The 17,396-nt window shown below is 34.4% G+C and overlaps 1 protein-coding gene across 2 annotated transcripts in view; it reads left to right on the top strand.

Moving 5' to 3' along the window:
* SYDE2 (synapse defective Rho GTPase homolog 2) overlaps window positions 1-17,396 on the top strand; it is a 52,348-nt gene that overhangs the window by 16,018 nt on the left and 18,934 nt on the right. For both annotated transcript variants that reach the window (XM_077771115.1, XM_077771116.1), the window contains exons 3-4: window positions 1,290-2,383; window positions 6,215-6,341. In XM_077771115.1, coding sequence (XP_077627241.1) covers window positions 1,290-2,383; window positions 6,215-6,341 — 1,221 coding nt within the window. The remainder of the gene's footprint in view (window positions 1-1,289; window positions 2,384-6,214; window positions 6,342-17,396) is intronic.

Raw genomic sequence — 17,396 nt, 5'->3', positions numbered from 1 at the left:
GTGTATACATTTTTTTTTTTTTTAAACTGGAGATTGAAAGTTTAAAGTTGAGAGGCACCTGGGTCAGCCAGTTAAGTGGGTTAAGTGTCCGACTCTTGATTTCAGCTCAGGTCATGATCTCACTCATGGTTTGTGAGCGTGGAGCCTGCTTGGGATTCTCTCTTTTCCTCTCTTCCCAACCTTCTCTCCTCTCTCTCTCTCTCTCTCTCTCTCTCTCCCCGCCCCCACCTCAGAATAAATAAACTTAAAAGGAAAAAAAGAAAGTTTAAGTTTAAATGGAATATTTTAACTTTTTAAAAAAATGTTTATTTTTGAGAGAGAGAAAGGGGGGGGTTACGGGGAGGGTCAGAGAGAGAGGGAGACAGGATTTAAAGTGGGCTCTGGGCTGACAGCAAAGAGCCTGATGCACCCAAACTCATGAACCATCAGATTAGGACCTGAGCTGAAGTTAGGCACTTAATCTACTGAGCCATCCAGGTGCCCCTTAACTTCTTAATAATAGTTGAGGAACCATCATCAAAAATCAATTTAATGTATGTGTATAGACAGAAAAATGTTCAGAATAATAGAAGTGCTCTAAAGTGTAGTATTTAAGAATACAGTCTCAAAATGCCTATGCTTAGGTTTGAATTGTGCCTGTTTCTGCCACTTACCTGGTTTGTGATCATAAACAAATCAGACAGCTCTGTGCATGAGGTCTTTATCTGGAGAATGGGATGCTTGTGGTATCTTAACTCATAGAGCTGTTTCAACAATTAAATGAGGATCTGTTTATACTAAGTGTTAAATTAATTTTCCATACTTTGTCTAGCTCAGTAAATTTGGCTAGTGTTATAAATATCAACAATTTAATGTTAAACTACTTTGAATATTATTTTCACCTCAGTGTTTATAATGACTAATCTCTTAATAGCACAGTTTAGGCTATTTGTGTTTCTTTGTATCTTTTAAAAACTATTGTAAACCTGGATAATTTTGACATTTGGGGGGAAAAAAGCTATTTTTGTGTGGAGAAAAAATCAAAAACATTTCAGTGCTTTACTCTTCATGAAAACAGAATATAATAATAGTCACCCCCTCCACCGACCAAGCCATCCAGGCACCCCTGGAAATCCTTGATACTGTGTTTGAAGGTGATAGTGGAGATTTACCTAATCTTGTAACTAACTAAATCTCTCCAATGAGATGAGACAAGGGAGAAATTTCTGTCTATGTGGGAGTTTGTGAGGTTGATGATTTTTAAAGTAGGAATCAAAACACATCACCCTATAATACCTTTTTTTTTTAAGGTCCTGGGATCCTCACTGCTACAAATAAGACTGAATTGGGAGCTACTGAATCATCTTCTCCAAGCCCTAGCCCTGTGAAAAAAAGCAGTTCAATTAACTGGTCTTTCCCAGATAAAATAAAATCTCCACGAACTGTGAGGAAACTTTCCATGAAAATGAAAAGGTTGCCAGAACTTAGCCGAAAACTGAGTGTTAAAGGAACTTTGAACAGTCCAGATAATACTCCTTCCTTGTCTAAATGTACCTGTCGAGAGATTCATCATGCTGATATTCTACCTTCTGGGAACACAACCACGGCTGCTAAGAGGAATGTCATAAGTCGGTACCATCTGGATACCAGTGTATCTTCTCAGCACAGCTACCAGAAGAAAACATCTGTGAGTTCTAAGTATTCCTGCAAAGGTGGTTACCTCAGTGATGGAGATTCACCTGAACTTATAACTAAATCTAGCAAACACGGATCTGACAATAAATTTGGAAAGGGAAAAGAAATAATTCCAAATAGTTGCAGCAAGAGTGAAATAGACATTGATGCTTTTAGACATTATAGTTTTTCTGATCAACCTAAGTGTTTCCAGTACATATCTGGGCTCATGAGTGTGCATTTCTACGGTGCTGAGGATTTAAAGCCACCTCGGATAGATTCAAAAGATGTCTTTTGTGCAATTCAGGTAGATTCAGTAAACAAAGCAAGAACAGCTTTGCTCACATGTAGAACCACATTTTTAGACATGGATCATACTTTCAACATAGAAATTGAAAATGCACAGCATTTGAAATTAGTAGTATTCAGTTGGGAACCGACTCCAAGAAAAAATCGAGTGTGTTGTCATGGAACTGTTGTACTCCCTACCTTATTCAGGGTGACAAAGACACATCAGTTGGCTGTCAAACTTGAGCCTAGAGGCCTTATTTATGTGAAAGTGACTCTTTTGGAACAGTGGGAGAATTCTCTTCATGGACTGGATATAAATCGAGAACCAGTGATATTTGGTGTTGATATTCGAAAAGTTGTAGAGAAAGAAAATATAGGACTGATGGTGCCACTCCTGATACATAAATGCATTCTGGAAATTGAAAAGAGAGGCTGTCAGGTATTACTTCAGTTTCTCTACTACCTCCTGATGTATTCTTATCTACCTTAATTAATTAAATTTATAGTAGGTCTTGGGGGAAGGAATTCAAGGTAAGGTTTGAAAAATCCAATTGAGATGTTTTCTCATTCCTATTTTTAATTTTTATTTCATTATTGTTTAGGGTATAATTCACATCTTCACCTATGTTGTCAGTGAACATTTGAGAGCATGCTAGGTGGTTCCACAATTTATGTTGTGATGCAGAGCTGCGTGGGTTTTATACCTAGATATCAGGATTGCTTTACAGTGGCATTCCTAGGAAAAGCCAGGGCTGCCACAGGCAAAGACTAACTCATTTAGGGAATGTTTCTGCATGGTTTGACATTCCTGTGGTACAGAATTCCAACAATGAATCTTAAAACCTTGCTATGCTCCTAAAACTAACTCCCTGCCCTTACTCCCTCCTCTCCCCATCCCGCTCTTCAGGAAGCAAAAGCTTATTTGTCTCTGAACTGTGGGATAGTGTGGAGGAGGAGGAGAGGTCCTATTAATAAGAACATGTCTCATTCTCTCTTCCTTTTAAGTGAGAAGGTAATAAAATAAAATAAAATAAAATAAAATGTAAAAGCAGCCCATTAAAACAAACAAAAAACCTGGTGTTACCTGGTGTTCTATATAAGAAGATATGTAATGTTAACTAGTTGTAGACCTTATCTTTTTTTCATTTAATACATGTGGACTATGACCATAAGAAACAGCATATCATTGAGGATATTATTGAAGTACAGTATTGTTTAAATTAAAAAATTAAGTCTAAAATTAATATGTTCTGAGGTATTTCTGCTTTAATTCTATCAGAATTTATAACATTGATTAAAAACATCAAGGGTAAATATCAACAAATTAGAATTATGATTTCTTTATGTGTAGAAAAGAGTTTAAAATAACTCACCTTGAACCTGATGTGGAAACTACAGAATCAGTTGTAAGTAAGTTACTTGGATTTTGTATTAAGATGTAGGAAACTTAGGTACTGATTTCTCCTCCATTATTAATTAGCTGTGTGATGTTGGGCAAGTCACTTAATCTCTATGGGTCTTATTTGCTTATAACTATAAATATAGATGCAGTAGTTTCCTGAAGGTAAAGAGGTACAACATCTGAACTTTTGAAACTTCTTCTCAAATATATTATTCAGATTGATTTTATATTTTCTATGTGAGAGTAAGGCTTTTATTTTCTAGTCCAACTTTTGGTCCAGTTACTTTTTCTTAAGATTCTCTGTTTTGCTCCCCTTTTTTTTAGGCAGCATGTAAAAAGTTTAGAGATTAGGCCAATTTCAAAATTATTAAATAAACTTTTACAACTGAATTTTAAAGTAACTCAAATAGCACTGTACTTTTACAATCTATTTTTGGAAATATTTTATAAGAATGGATATATGACATAATTTTTTTCATGAGTTTTTATTCAATTTGTTACAATCAATTAAAGTTATTATTCTTTGAAGCTTAAATTATCCCAAATTTGGCTAGTGAGTGCCTTTTGCAACTAGCTACTGATTGTTTTGTTATATCCCCAGTAGTCTTTGAACATTTCTTTTCTTTATAGCTAAGACTGTTGTAATTTATTTTAAATACCAACAAAATATTTTTAGCAATGCTTTTTATTTCTATATTTAAAGTTTAGAAATAGTTATTTTAATAAAGAATTATTTCCTATGAACTATAAAGTAAAATTTATAGTAGTACATTTGGAACTGCAGTTTTTAAACACCTTTTTTTGTTTGTTTTGTTTCTTTTGCTTTTTCTCTCTCTCCCCCATCCTGCCAGAGAAATAGGCTTATTGTGTCTATATTTTACAGACTAGCATACTGCTTAAATTTTGTTTAGATGTTTAGTCAGTAATTATTCTTGTGTTTGTTATCATGAGCATCAGGTTTTAACAGTCATACAAAAATAGCTTGTGGCATCTTCCAAATGCTTTGCTTGGAAGGCTATTACCACCTATCCCCTGCTTTCAGTGGGAAAAATTACGATGGAAATCACATTCCTGGTTTATCCAGTACAGATTCTATCTCTGATAGGAGCATCAAGCGTGTACTTGAAGTGTTTGATGTAAGAAGTCAGCCTCTGAAGGTAGGGGTATATCCTAAAATGTTCTTTCCTTGAAATCTCTGTATTAGATCTATCTTCTTTCATTCACCTTTAAAAATTACATTTGTATTTTCAGCTTTGTGGATAACATATTACCATTAATTTATTACTACTGAAGTATTACTTTCTTTAATTTGTTCTAGGTTCACCTCCTTCTCAGGTTCAAGGGAACTTGATTATGGGATTTTGTAAGTGTGCCTACACCAGAAAGGTTCTACTTAAGTTAGTTTATTCTAATATGATAGCATTTTCTTTGATCCTGTTTAATATTTTAGTTTCATTTTCTGGATCATCTGTGGTTCTACCATGTCTTGTGATGATGGGACTAACATAGGACATGCTATCCTCAATGCAAATGCACTATTGATTTGTATCAGAGTAGGAAATTTCCTTCTCAGTACATCCCTTAGTTTCCCATATTATGTTGATCCTTTTGAATGTAGCAGCACCTTGCATTTCCTTCTCTTAGAAATAGTTGCAGTTTCCTTACTGTCTTCTAATTAATACTTAATAGCTTATCATCTCAACTATTTTAGATAACATTTCTCTATATCCATATAGTAACATTTTTGTATATCAAGACCCACCTTCTATGTTCTATCAGTTATTTAATGACTTGGAGAGGTTTGTATTATAAGTACACCTAGAAATTTCATTTGTGTACTCCTTTTTTCTAGACTGTTTATAAGATTTTAAAGTGATTCCTGGTTCAAATCTTTGGGGATCCTCACTGAGTTTACTTTATTTCTGTTGAAATAATTTCTTTATAACTTCCTTCAATTCAAGGTGATTCGGCTTCCTAAACAGTCTTTGATGTGGAAATATAGTCAACAACCACTTAGTTTTCTTAATTTTCTTTAAGGCTTATTTTTTACAAAAAAAAAAAAACAACAACTCTGATTGCTTAATCAGGCATGTTTTCTCTTTAAGGACACAATGTTGATTTCTTCTCGGTAAATTTATAGTGAACTTCCTAAGACTTAGTATTTTATCTCCTGTATGAACTGTGTTTAAAAAATGAATCTTTTTAGTGTAGGGTGGGTGGTATCTTTGCACCTTATATACATTTTGAACTAAAGGTCTTATTTTAATTTTAGTATATTATTTTAATTGAATTTCCTCTGTCACTTTATAATGAATTAATTTAGTAAGTTAAATCATTTTTTCTTGAGGATCTTTTTCTTCTTCTAAAAAGGTAACTTCACACAAATAGTATACTGGAATTTTATTTCAATGATAATACTTGTTTATGGATAAACTGAGTTTAAAGAGATTAAATAATTTGCCCAAATTCACTAAGCAAGGAGTTAAAGAGTGGAACTTTCTGGAATCCCAAACCCTTGTTTAACCACTGTGCTGCATTTCTTCAGTTCAGGGAAAAGATGTGAAAAGGCATGACTTTAGGGCATGGAAATACTGATTGAGCATATAAGACTAAAGGAAAGGGCTTGTATCTTAAGATAGCACTACAGAAATAATAGTATATTGTCTGAATTTAAATGAAAGAATAGAATATTTTTATTAAACTGATGAAGATAGTCTATGGTGAGATTTCAAAAGTTGTTTGAGGTATTTTTTAATTAAATGTCATCAGAACATATTTGATTATCAAGTTCATGTGACTTAACATTTTGTGCTATTACATTTTCTCTTTATCAAATTTACCATAATGTGGCCATAATTTTATTTCTAGGTAGTAGGCCTGTACCGATTATGTGGTTCGGCAGCAGTCAAGAAAGAACTTCGAGAGGCTTTTGAGAGAGATAGCAAAGCTGTTGGCCTATGTGAAAACCAGTACCCAGATATAAATGTAATAACAGGTAATAAATAGTTTTTATTCTCTGTACACATTCTGGAAAGACTCCATCTGTAGGAAAAAGACATAAAATACTATTTTGTAGCCTAAATTTAATTGGGTTTTATTCTGAAGTCTTCTTTTCCTTCCTTCACAAACATTGTGTTATTTTCTCTGGGGAGGTACTAAGATATGGTCCTTGCCCTCAAACAACCAATAAATATTGGGGAGAAATAAGACCTATGTTACATTAGCTGTTACTAGGTAGCAGAAGGAAAAGGGTATGTTTTCTTCATAGGGGAATAAATAAAACACCATCAGAGTTCAGTTTGATAGGAGCTTAGGTAATTTAAAGGGCATTGACTATCTGGATAGAGAGAGTTCAGATTTATTTATGAGGCAGAGGGGACCCATCAAAGATTTTTGAGCAGGGGAGTGAAATCTTTAGAGAGATAGTCTTCAGGAATATTAATCTGGCAACTCTGTGTGATGGATTGGAATGAGAAGAAACCAGAGGACAGAAAACCAATTAGGGAGCCTTGGCAGTAGTACCAGCAAAGAGGTCATGAGAGGTGAAGGACTCTTGTAGCAGTAACAAGAGGAAAGAATAGAATTGAAAAGATATGAAGAAAGAGAGGGCCGGACAAGCATGAGTTTGACACCTCATTGATTTGGTGCCATTTGCAGAAACTAAAACACTAAGAGGAGAGCTACTGCTTTTGGTGGAGAAATATGAAAAAAGACTATTGGGGTTCTTTTCAAACTTATATCCTGAATTTGAGGTATTGGTAGGTGATCTGTGTAGATATATGAGGCAAAATAGAAAGTGCTCATCTACAGCTAAGGAGAGGATGTAGTAAAATTTACCAAGTGGTGAATATATTCCAATATATAGCATCGGAAATATACTTCTAGTACTCCTGAGACATGGAGGTGGAAAATGGCAATGTGAGGGTCATTGGCATATTGTTGTAATTAACACCTTGTGATTGTCCATAAAGTTTGAAAAGACAAGAACTTTGAGGACTCCAGACTTTGGAGGCATGAAGACAAAGACGATCCAGCTAAAGAGATTGAGAGGAAATCAGTCAGAAAGTTTGGGAAACAAAAGACAGCAGAGTTTAAGGAAAGGTGTGAGGCAGTGTCATTTGATGGAGAGATCATGTAAGATGGGAACAGAAATAAGGATTTGAATTTGGCCATTCTGAGATTGTTCATCACTAATAGATATCTTCAGGGACGATTGGCGTATAATTCCATGTTCATTTTTGTTGTCATATTTTATTAGCAAAGTTTTCAAGCATATATAAAAGTAGATCGAATACTGTGACAAAAACCTCTTTATCCGTCACCTGGCTTCCATAATCAACGCATGACCAAACTTGTCTCTTTTATACCCTTCATTTGATTATTCCCTAGGCATGGATTATTTTGAAATATATCTTCAGTATCTTATCCTTTCACCTATAGATGGTTTGGTATGTATCTTCAGATCTTCTTTGTATTTTGATAGCTCTTTGTCTTCCCTCTACTATTAACTGCCATTTTTATTCATGCTGTAATATTGCTTATTTATCTCTCTAATTTGATTTCTCATTTTACATGTAATTAATTGCCTAGGAGAAAATTTGAGGAAGGTTCAACCTGCACATATTAAAGAGGTTTTGTTGGTTGTAATCCTTTAAAGCTTACTTTTAGTATTGAGACTTTTCAAAGAGTTGAGTTGAGATTCCCAATCTCTGAACTCTGAATGACTATATTTTCATGTATTTAATATATACTCTTAGATAATCAAAACTTTGAACCCAACGATTTTAATTCTGAGAGACAATAAATCAGGGCACTTTTTCTTTCTTCTAAATTTTAGTAAGTCAGAGATAATGGTTACTTTTATTTTTATAAAGGAAGAAAGCTTATTCTTTCTACAAAAAAAATGAATCATGTTTACAAAAATGTAGAATTTTTCCCTTAATAATTTGTAATTAACAAAATCAGTAAAGCATTCATTAAAGAGAGATTTTATAAATAGCAGTTCCCAGGAAATTACACTCTATCACTAAATGAAATGAAATTTCATCTTGGTGAGGCATTATCTTAGAAATAAAAATTGTACAAATATATATGAATTAAAAATATGACACGATGTGGTTTGATTTGATTATTTGCTATATGACAAGGACCTTAGTTAGAAATTTGCAGCATGTGGAGTTGAATGAACAATATCAGTGAATGAATGTTAGATTTATATCATTCTTTTCTAAAATTGAGAGTCTCCATAATTTGTGAATTGGGTATTTTTTTTGCTCTATTCTTTATATGCTTTCATTTTAGGAAAGCTTTTTTTCCAAAGAACCTAGAGCTATTTTCTTTCTTGATAAAAAACCAATGAAACGATTTAAAATTTGTCTGAGAAATAATTGGAATTACAATAAATTATGTACAAGGTCTCATGTCTCAGTGTGATGGATATTGTTGATTTGCAGAATTGGCCAGTAATAAAGTTGCCTTATGTGTTTGTTCCATGTGAACTCACATTTCTAAGTAAACTTGAAAATATAATTAATAGTTTAGTAGTTCTAAAAAAATGAGATATTAATGAAGTGGATGATAGAGTTTACTCACAGTTTAATGTGTTCTTAGCAGTTGGTTTGTCTAGAACACATATGAAGTACTCTAGACAAATCATATTTTTCATGGGGTGCACAATTTAAGGTATGAGATCTATTCATATTTGTTTATAGGTCTTATTTATCAAAGGAACAAGAGAAGAAATTATAAAAGTAAAAATATTTATCATTTAGTGATTATTAGAAAAGAATAAGCCTCCTAAGGAGGAAAATCCAATTTGAATGTGTCTGCCATTTATAAAATAGACACCATATTGCAGAGTTACACAATCAGTATCTAAGTTCAGTACTTAGATATTCATCTGACCATGACTTTTTCTTATTTTAATTCTTTTTAAATTCTTAATTCTTTTATGTTACCTCAAAAGAAAACTTGATCAGCAATAACCCCCAAATTATCTTTAAGCCATTAATAATCTTCATTTATATATATTAAATATACATTTTCTCCACCATATGTATTATATGTTGTCTGATCCCTGGCACATTTACTTTCAAATTATTTCTGTTTTTCTTTACCTGGATTGAACATAGACATCTAAATTGTATAAATACTAAGGAATGCAAAACACCAAGGAATGGTAATAGATTTAGCAATCAAAATATACTGAGAGAAAATATAGAGAGCCATTTATCTGAGTAACATGTACAGAGTATGACTAAAATTAAGCAATAAGTTCAGAAAGAGTAAGTGAGGTTGGGTGGGGTAGATTAATGGATTAAAAAAATTAATTTTTAGCACTATCTTCAGGAAATGTCAATGATACTATGTTCAAATCTACCTACTCTAATAGATCTTTACAATCTATAGATGTTTCACCTGAGAAAGAATGATTTTCATGGTTCTGTATTTATATTTTTGGTATTCTGCTTCTGGTGAGTTAATTTTTTGTTATAGTGAGTGCTGACAGAGAATAAGGGCCTCTTCTCAGAGGATGGTGTCTCACTTGAGGAATGAGATTATTTAGTCCATTAATCTTCATAGTCCTGCAGTTGATAGTAAAAGGATGGTATCCATCCATCCAACCGTCATGTATTGAATGCTTACTAGATGCTAGACACTTTGCTAAGACATTTGGAATACAATGATGTGTAAAAGATAATCTCCACCTTCAAGAATACTATTCTGGGGTGCCTGGGTGGCTCAGTTGGTTAAGCATCTGACCTCAGCTCAGGTCATGATCTCGCGGTTCATGAGTTCAAGTCCCTTGTTGGGCTTTGTGCTGACAGCTCGGAGCCTGGAGCCTGCTTCGGATTCTGTGTGTGTGTGTGTGTGTGTCTCTCTCTCTCTCTCTGCCTCTCCTTTGCTCACGCTCTGCCTCTCTCTCAAAAATAAATAAATATTAAAACATTAAAAAAATATTATTCTAAGGGGGAAGACAGTCTCAGAGACAGCTGATTATAATATATGAGGAGGAGCACCTAACTTATTGTGGGAAAATTAGGGAAAACTTCTTGGGAGAGGTTTACTCCTCAGCTAACTTTTGAAAGGTGAACTGGACTTAGCCACGGTTGAAGGAGGGCAATCTGTTAGCAAAAATTTGGAGATGGGAAGCCACATGACTTGTAGTACTTGCTCAAGAGGAAAACCAGGCAGGTGAGTGGTAAGAGATAGCTGAAATGCTCTCTCAGAGTGGAACCCAGAGCTGGCAATGAGGATCATTTGGAAATAACAGAACATGGTTTTTTCATTTCTCTCTTCCCTTCCTTCCTTACTTCCTTTCCTTCCTTCACTTCCTTCTAAGTTAGTTGGATAAGTTTCTATGTACTAGGTTTTATAATAGCACTTACATATTAAAGACATACAGGTAGCTAGGAGGACTAAAAGGTGAAGATATGGTGATCTACTAAGTCTTTGAGGTGAATATGTGTAATTCTATAGTGACTTTATTATTATTTTCCCTGTGTATTTAGTAAAAAAAAAAACTTAAAAAAATTATTCATTTGTGTTTTAGTGTTAACAGGGTAAATACTGAAAGACTGTTACTTTTTTTCCTCGAAATCAGAACCAGAGTTTTAAACCTAATACTGCATATTCCTGGAGTGCTGCCATGATGGTGACTCTGGTGTTAGGAATGACCAGAACCCACTTAATTACTTATCCTTCCCTATCTAGAAGCTAATTAGTTTATTTACTAAATATTTATTGAACATTTATTATATGTCAGGCATTCTTCTAGGCACCAGGGACAAGTGAACAAGATAAACAGTATCTCAGTCCTCATGTATGTATTCTTTTTTTTTTTTAATGTTTTATTTATTTCTGAGAGAGAGAGAGAGAGAGAGAGCGAGCATGAGCAGGGAAGGGTGAGAGAGAGAGGGAGATACAGAATCTGAAACAGGCTCCAGGCTCTGAGCTGGCTGTCGGCACAGAGCCCGACACGGGGCTCAAACCCACGAACTGTGAGATCATGACCTGAGCTGAAGTCGGACGCTTAACCAACTGAGCCACCCAGCCACCCCCTCATGTATGTATTCTTATAGGGGAAGAGAATCAGTAACCAATCCAATGAATAGTAAGATATAGTAACTTATGAGTGATACTTAGGGCAATGGGAATGATACTGATTGGTGGTAGTAGTCAACTTGGTGACTCCCATAGTTGGAGTGATCAGAGAAGAAAGTCCATCTGAGAAGTGCCTTTTGAGCTAGGATCTATATGATACAGAGTTAACCATCGGAAGATCTGGGGCCAGAGTTCTAGGTAGAGGAATAAAATGAATTTTGCAAATTGAGAATTAATGAAATACAGGTCCTACAAACCAGCCTCTGAGAGGTAGAAGTAATTTTAGTTATTAGAATGTGTGTGTATATGTGAGAGAGAGACAGAGAGGGAGAGAGGGAGAGAGAGAGAGATACCTATTATTCTATCATGGGAATGAGTAGAATTTTTCTGTGTTGGTCCTTGTGCCTGAATGAAGGTGAGAGGCATATAGTGTCATACTATATAACTATTACAGAACAGCTTAAGAGATGTAGCCAGGGGCACCTGAGCCAGTCGCTCAGCCAGTTAAGCCTCTGACTTTGGCTCAGGTCATGATCTCATGGTTCGTGGGTTTGAGCCCCATGTCAGGCTCTGTGCTGAAAGCTCAGAGCCTGGAGTCTGCTTTGGATTTGGTGTCTCACTCTCTCTCTGCCCCTTCCCTGCTCATGCTCTATCTCTGTCTCTGTCTCTCTCTCTCTCTCAAAAATAAATAAACATTAAAAAATTTAAACAATAAAAAAGATGTAGCCAGAACTCCTTCTTTATTTACCTATAATTGCCTGCATTTTCTTCAAGTACATGATAAAAGATTTACTGTGTTGCACTAAGTAAATTTCTCCATGTAAATTATTCCCTAGTCTCCCATACATAGTTTCTGTAGCATTAAAGATTGTCACCACAAACTTAGTATCTTAAAGTTTTTATGTCACCAAAGTGTTTGAAAGATAAGGATGGGGATGCCTGGGTGGCTCAGTTGGTTAAGTGTCTGACTCTTGACTTCAGCTCAAGTCATGATCTTGTAGTTTGTGAGCTCGATCCTCCCATCAGGCTCTGCACTGACAGCACAGAGCCTTCTTGGGATTCTCTGTTTCCTCTCTGTCTGTCCCTACCCTACTCATGCTTTCTCTCTCTCTCTCTCTCTCTTTCTCTCTCTCTTTCTCAAAACTAACTAAATAAATAAGATGTTAAGGTAGCAGTATGGCTTAAGATACTCCTGTCACTAAGTTTTTGGGATAAGGTCATATAGCTAACTTCTAGATTGGTAGGTAGTTACATAGTATATGTCACAACATAGTATAAATACCTCCTCTCTGTATCATTTTATAAAATCTTTTGATTATTTTTCCAATGAACTTAATTATTCTATATGTAGAATTTTCTAATGTCTACATACAGAAAAGGAGCTATAACTTTTACTTTGTTGAACATAATGTACATTGAACAGACTTTAAGTGCTTGGTATTAGTAATAATTCTCCCTTATTTGCCCTCAAATTATAGTGAAGTAAGTAATCTTGAACTTGGGTTAATTTAAAATTTCATTTCTGTTAGTGGTGGTTTAGCATTTATACAAAGGATAATGGTATTTGAAATATGTGTTATACTAAACTATAGCATTATCTTTTCTAGAGATCTTTTAGGTTTTAATTTGATTTAATTGCATTGTAGGGTGAGTCTCAAGCTACCAGGGCATATTAAGTTTTGTTAGAACTAACAAGTCTTGCTTTGTCAAAGAATACATGTGGAATCTTTTCTATTTTTTTTTTTTTTTAAATAATGCCCTAGAGGGTTAGTAGTGTCTTTATTCGGCAGCTACAGAAAATTGGATTTTCGCTCTCTAACTGTAACTCAGTTGTCCTCTTTACATCAAATGTTGCTATTCACTGTAGATAGGTTTAGACTGCAAAACTAATGATGGTAGTAAAAAAGAAAATCACATGATATAAATTAGGAAATGGGAATAAACAATTATTGCATGTCTGTGGTGTATAGAATGCTTTATTGTTATCATCACTGTACATCTTACATGTATTGATTGTTATCATATGTCAAGCTCTTTATATATATTCTATTTCTTCTTATATGTCAGGAAGAAGTTTGGTCAATATACTCTTGATTTCCCAGCACTATTTCCAGATTATTATCTTTTCACTGTTGAGCAGAAACTCACGCTATTCTGAGAATAAAGCTCTCTAGAGGCTCATGGCACATTCCTACACCGCCTCTGTCTTTCCTATTTAACATTATCTGCAGAACTCTTGGACANGATAGAACGATCAGGGGAGAGAAACAGAGAGAGAAAGAAAGAAACCCAAGCAGGCTCCACACTCAAGGCAGATCTGGATGCAGGGCTCTATCCTATGACCTGGGATCACGATCCAAGCTAAAATCAAGAGTTAGATACTCAACTGACTGACTGAGCCACCCATGCGCCACCAGTGAACATTTTGATGCTTCACCAATGGTTATATTTCAAACAAAAGTTCTGTCTTTGTCCTAAGTGATTTTAACGTGAAAATGACCCATCCAAAATCTATTTATTAAAAGACTACTTTCTTTCCATTGAATTGTCTTTACACCTTATCAAGAATTTATTGACCATAAACATGAGAGTTTATTTCTGGAGTCTCAATTCTATTTCATAGATTGATATGTCTGTCCTTATATTAGTACCACACTGTTTTTGATTAATCAAATTTTATAGTAAAATTTGAAATTTGGAGGGTTTAATCCACCAGTGATCTTTTTTTTTTCAATATTTTTTGGACTTTTTTGGCTTTTTTAGCTATTTTGGTACTAATTTTAGGATCAGCTTGTAAATTTCTGTGAAAACGCTATGTGGGATTTTGATAGGTTTTATGTTGAATCTGTGATCAATTTGGAGAGTATTTTCATTTTAACAGTATTTGGTTTTTTGATCTCTGAACATGGGATAGCTGTCTATTTAAGTTTTTAAAAATTATTTTCATAAATGATTTTTAGTTTTCAGAGCACGAGTTTTGTATTTCTTTTGTTAAGCTTATTCCTAAGTATTTAATTATTTTTGATGCTGTTGTAAATGGAATTATCTTAATTTTCTTTTCGGACTGCTCATTTTTAGTGCATAGAAATACAGTTTGGGGGCACCTGGGTGGTTCAGTTGGTTAAGCATCTGACTTGATTTCTGCTGAGGTCATGATCTCACCATTGTGAGATTGAGCCCCTGCGTTGGGCTTTGCACGGAGCATGGAGCCTGCTTAAGATTGTCTCTCTTTCTCCCTCTGCCCTTCTCCCCGTGCACTCTCTCTCTCTCTCTCAAATAAAAATTTAAGAAATACAGTTGAGTTTTGCATATTGAATTTGTACTTTGCTAAATTCAATTATTCTGTTTTTTAGTGGATTCCTTAGGATTTTCTATATGCAAGATTATGTCGTCTACAAATAGAGATATTTTTACTTCTCTCTTTCTAAGGTGAATCCTTCTTATTTCTTTTTCTTGCCTAGTTACCTTGGCTAGAACCTCCAATGTAATGTTAAATAGCAGTAGCAAGAGTGAACATCCTTATCTTGTTCTTGATTTTAGGAGAAAAGCATTCACTTTTTGACCATTAGTTATGATGTTAACTGAATTTTTCATAGATACCTTTTAGCAAGTTGAAGTTCCCTTCTATTCCAAGTTTGTTGGGTGTTTTTATCATGAAAGTGTGCTGAATTTTGCTCAATGACTTTTATTAGTCTGTTAAAATGATCATGTGGTTTTGTCCTTAATTCTATTGATATAGTATATTACATGAGTTGGTTTTCATATGTTAAGCCAACCCTTGCATTCCTGATATAAATCCCACTTAGTCCTGATATATATATTTTAATATGTTGCTGTATTTAATATGCTAGAATTTTGTTGCGTTTTGTGTCTCTATTCCTATATGATATTGGTCTGTAGTTTTCTTGTGATGTCTGTCTGGTTTTGGTATTAGGGTAATATTGGTCTTGCAGAATGAGTTGGGAAGTGTTTTCTATTTTTGGTAAGAGTTTATGAAAAATTAGTATCAGTTCTTTCAATATTTGGTAGCATTAAACTATTAAACTATCTGGGGCTGGGCTTTGTCTTGCTTCGGAAGTTTCAGAAATTAGTAATTCAATATCTTATTATAAATCTATTCAGGGGCACCTGGATGGCTTAATTGGTTAAGCCTTTGACTCTAGATTTAGCCTCAGATCATGATCTCATGGTTCATGAGTTTGAGCTCTGTATTGGGCTCTGCACTGACAGCACAGAGTCTGCTTGAGATTCTCTCTCCTCCTGCTCTCTCCACCTCTACCCTGCTCATGCTCTGTCTCTCTCTCAAAATAAATAATCTTAAAAAATTTGTTTTATAAATCTGTTCAGATTTTCTCTTTCTTCTTGGATTACTTTCAATAGTTTATATCTTTATATGAGTTCTAACTTTCATCTGAGTTACCTAATTTATTGCCATACAGTTATTCATTATATTCACTAATAATCATTTTTATTTCTATAAGGTTGGTAGTGATGTCCTCTCTTTCATTACTGATTTTAGTAATTTGAGTCTTCTGTCTTTTTTCCTTGGTCAGCTTAGTTGAAAGTTTGTCAATTTTGTTGATCTTTTCAAAGAACCAAATTTTGATTTCGTTTATTTTGTCTATTGCTTTCTAGTATCTATTTCATTCATTTCTACTCTGGTCTTTATATTTTCCTTTCTTCTGCTCACTTGGAATATACTTTCCTCCTTTTTTTCTATTTTCTAAAGAGAAAAACTGAAGCCATTGATTTGGGACCTTCCTTCTTTTCTTATGTAGACACTTAATGCTACAGATTTCCTTCTGAATTCAGCTTTATTTAACCTCATCCCACAAGTTTCAATGTGTTGTGTTTTTACTTTCACTCAGTTCAAATACTTTTTCTATAAAAATTTTTTTTAATTAAAAATGTTTATTTTTTGAGAGAGAGAAATGAAGTACAAGTGTGGGAGGGGCAGAGGGAGAGGGAGATACAGAATCTGAGGTGGGCTCCAGGCTCTTAGTTGTCAGTACAGAGCCCAGTGCAGGATTTGAACTCGCAGCAGTGGGATCAGACCTGAGCCGAAGTTGGATGCTCAACCAACTGAGCCACCCAGGCTCCCTTTAAAAAATTTTTTTAAATGTTTATTTATTTTTGAGAGTGGGGAAGGGGAAGAGGGAGGGACAGAGAGAGAGAGAGAGAGAGAAAAGGAGATACAGAATCTGAAGTAGGCTCCAGGCGTGAGCTGTCAGCACAGAGCCAGACATGGGACTTGAACCCATGAACCTGAGACCATGACCTGAACCAAAGTCAGACACCCAACCAACTAAGCCACCCAGGCACCCCTCATTTTCTGATTTTCATTTTTCTCTTTTCTTTGATTCATCGATTATTTAGAAATATGTTAGTTTGTGTCAAAATATTAGGGAATTTTCCAGATTTTTTTTATTGTTAATTTCTCATTTAATTCCATTATAATTCATGTGACTTTAATCTTTTTGTATTTACTTAAACTTATCTTAAGGTTAAGGATATGCTTTTCTGTGTGGTAAATGTTTCATCTGAACCCTTGAGAAGAATGTGTTTAGAGATGTAATATGCTATAATTATCAATGCAGTCAAGTTGATTAATAATGTTGTTCCAGTCTTCCATGTCTTTATGTGTTTTCTTTCTTCTTGTTAAGAGAGGCATGTTGAAATCTTCAACTATGATTGTGGTTTTGACTCCCCCATTTTCTACCTCCCATTTTCTTTTAAAGACTTACACTTGTATTTGTTTTATAGCTCACCAATATTCTGTTCATTTTTCCTAGTCTTTTTTAAATCTCTCTGTTTAATTTCAGATTATTCCTATTGCTGTTGTCTTTAAGTCATTAATCTTCTCTGCTCATATTAATTTCATTCATTGCATTTTAATCTCTGATATTTTAATTTTCACTGTTAGAAGTTTGATCCTTTTTTCAAACAT

This window comes from Crocuta crocuta, unplaced genomic scaffold, assembly GCF_008692635.1.
Source record: "Crocuta crocuta isolate KB4526 unplaced genomic scaffold, BGI_CrCroc_1.0 scaffold125, whole genome shotgun sequence".
NCBI classification, from domain to species: domain Eukaryota; kingdom Metazoa; phylum Chordata; class Mammalia; order Carnivora; family Hyaenidae; genus Crocuta; species Crocuta crocuta.
This window is presented reverse-complemented; position numbering and strand designations above follow the sequence as displayed.